The 1,921-nt window shown below is 64.2% G+C and overlaps 1 protein-coding gene across 1 annotated transcript in view; it reads right to left on the bottom strand.

Annotated features, from left to right (window-relative positions):
- Nucleotides 1-6: 6 nt before the first annotated feature.
- The window catches only part of SIRT2 (sirtuin 2), a 16,992-nt gene continuing 15,077 nt past the window's right edge, over nt 7-1,921 (bottom strand). The window contains exons 12-16 of the mRNA XM_077773924.1: nt 1,617-1,693; nt 1,477-1,528; nt 688-758; nt 497-563; nt 7-372 (exon numbers count right to left, since the gene is read on the bottom strand). Of these exons, the coding sequence (XP_077630050.1) occupies nt 214-372; nt 497-563; nt 688-758; nt 1,477-1,528; nt 1,617-1,693 (426 nt within the window). The 3' untranslated portion in view covers nt 7-213. The remainder of the gene's footprint in view (nt 373-496; nt 564-687; nt 759-1,476; nt 1,529-1,616; nt 1,694-1,921) is intronic.

Below are 1,921 nucleotides of genomic sequence, written 5' to 3'. Positions count from 1 at the left end.
GGAGCTGTCAGAGACCAGCCAGGATCAGAGGTGAGGGGTGGGGGGGCTGGGGGAGGAGAGGCTGGGAACCCAGTTTTGAGAGGGAGCAGTTAAGAGGCCAGGATGAGGTTCTGAGCTCCCCACACGAGAGCGGCAAGTTAGAGGGGCCCAGGGCTGTGGGGCTCTGCTGGCCCGCGGGCGCGGGGGGGCGGGTCCTGCCCCGGAGACACGCTGTCACTGGGGTTTCTCTCCCTCCGTGGTTCGGGCCTCCTCCTTGCTGGGAGGTGGGGACTTCCTGGGCGAAGCTGAAGGGTTGGGGTTAGGGTTCCCCGCCCCCGCCTGCTGGGCGTCTATGCTGGCGTGCTCTTTCCGGACAAGGTCTTCCAGCTCCTTCTGCGGGGTTGGGGGTGAAGTTCACCAAGGTCAGAGGTCACCGTGCATCCTGGGGTCAGAGGACCCGTGGGGCAGGGGTCTAGGGACTGGGGTCAGGCCGGGCCAAGGTGGCCCCACACCTTACCTTCCATCCGAGGAGGTCGGCAAGGGCCAGGCAGCCCTGGTCACAGTCACCCAGCCAGGCCACGTCCCTGTGGGTGGGACAGTCAGAGCTGGTCCCAGGCACGTCCCAGGCCCCTGCCCGCTCTTCCAGTCCGGGTGCCTTCACACCCTCCTTCACACCTTGGCCCTGACCCACACAGGCCCAGGACTCACCTGTAGGCCTTCTTGGAGTCGAAGTCCATGCCTCCTCCAAGGCCCATCATCATCCCCAGGAAAGGGTCGGTCTGCGGGGGAGAGGGGCGCTCAGAGCACAGACCCTGGAGCCGGGTGGCCTGGGCTCGTTCCCTGCTCTGTGACTTTGCTCAAGTGACTTGACCTCTCTGAACCTCAGTTTCCTCATCTGTAGAGTGGGGGCAACCACCAAGCCACTCCTAGCATTGTACCGGCAGCAGGTTACTACTTAGAAAGTATTTAGGGGGCGCCTGACTGAGCTGCCCAGGCGCCCCGAGAGCACACAACTCTTAATCTCAGGGTGGTGAGTTCAAGCCCCACATTGGGTGTGGAGTCTGCTAAGAAAGTGCTCAGGACAGCATCTGGCACAGGGAATGTTGGGGCTGCTCGAGGAACCAGCCTCCCCAGGGATGAGGGAGGGCGGCCACGGCAGGAAAAGAGCTGGAAGGGGGAGTGGGCGCCTCCCCGCACAGTGCTGCGGGCTCCGGGCCAACCTGCCCGACTCTTCACTTGCAGAAGGCATGGCCTTCCCGTTATGGCTGAAGTTGCTCTGAGTTGGAATCTGTCACTTGTTCAGAGAGTCCCGAGTGACCCAGAGTACCTGTAGGATCTTAGAGGCCGGGTGGCCTGGCATCTGACCCCCCCGGATTCTGGAGCTCCTGGCTCTGAGCTGAGGGGCCCAGATCTCCAGGAAGCCAGTGAAAGGGCAGGTGGGACCCGGGGAGGAGGGGGAGGGGAACACAGAGGGGCCTCCACAGGGAGCCAACTCACCTGCCCAGTCTTCTCCTTGTTGATGAGCAGGCGCGGGGTGGACAGGGGTGCCCTGGGGGATGGCGAGTTGAGTGGTAAGCACCTGTTCCGGCCCCCCCAGATCCCAGCAGCACCCCCGCGGTCCCAGGCTCCCAACCTACTTGCTGATGAGGGACGCAAAGGGCTGCACCTGCAGGGAGGTGCCCATGATGATGAGGAGGTCCACCTTCAGGAAGTCCTGTGAAGAGGGGCAGCCAGTGAGGGCTCCGGAGGCTCAACGGAGGCCCGGCCGCCTCCTCCCATCCTCCACCTGCAGCTAGTTGGGGAAGCCACCTGCCCAGGGCACAGCCCTGGCTGCCCCAACTTCGGGGAGCATGGGGTGGGGGGCTACTTACTGACTGCATGCAGGGGAGCATGGGGTGGGGGCGGGGGGCACTTACTGACTGCATGCAGGGGAGCATGGGGT

Source organism: Crocuta crocuta, unplaced genomic scaffold (assembly GCF_008692635.1).
Source record: "Crocuta crocuta isolate KB4526 unplaced genomic scaffold, BGI_CrCroc_1.0 scaffold267, whole genome shotgun sequence".
Lineage (NCBI taxonomy): Eukaryota > Metazoa > Chordata > Mammalia > Carnivora > Hyaenidae > Crocuta > Crocuta crocuta.
The sequence above is the reverse complement of the archived record's forward strand: the minus strand, read 5'-3'. Positions and strand labels throughout refer to the sequence as shown.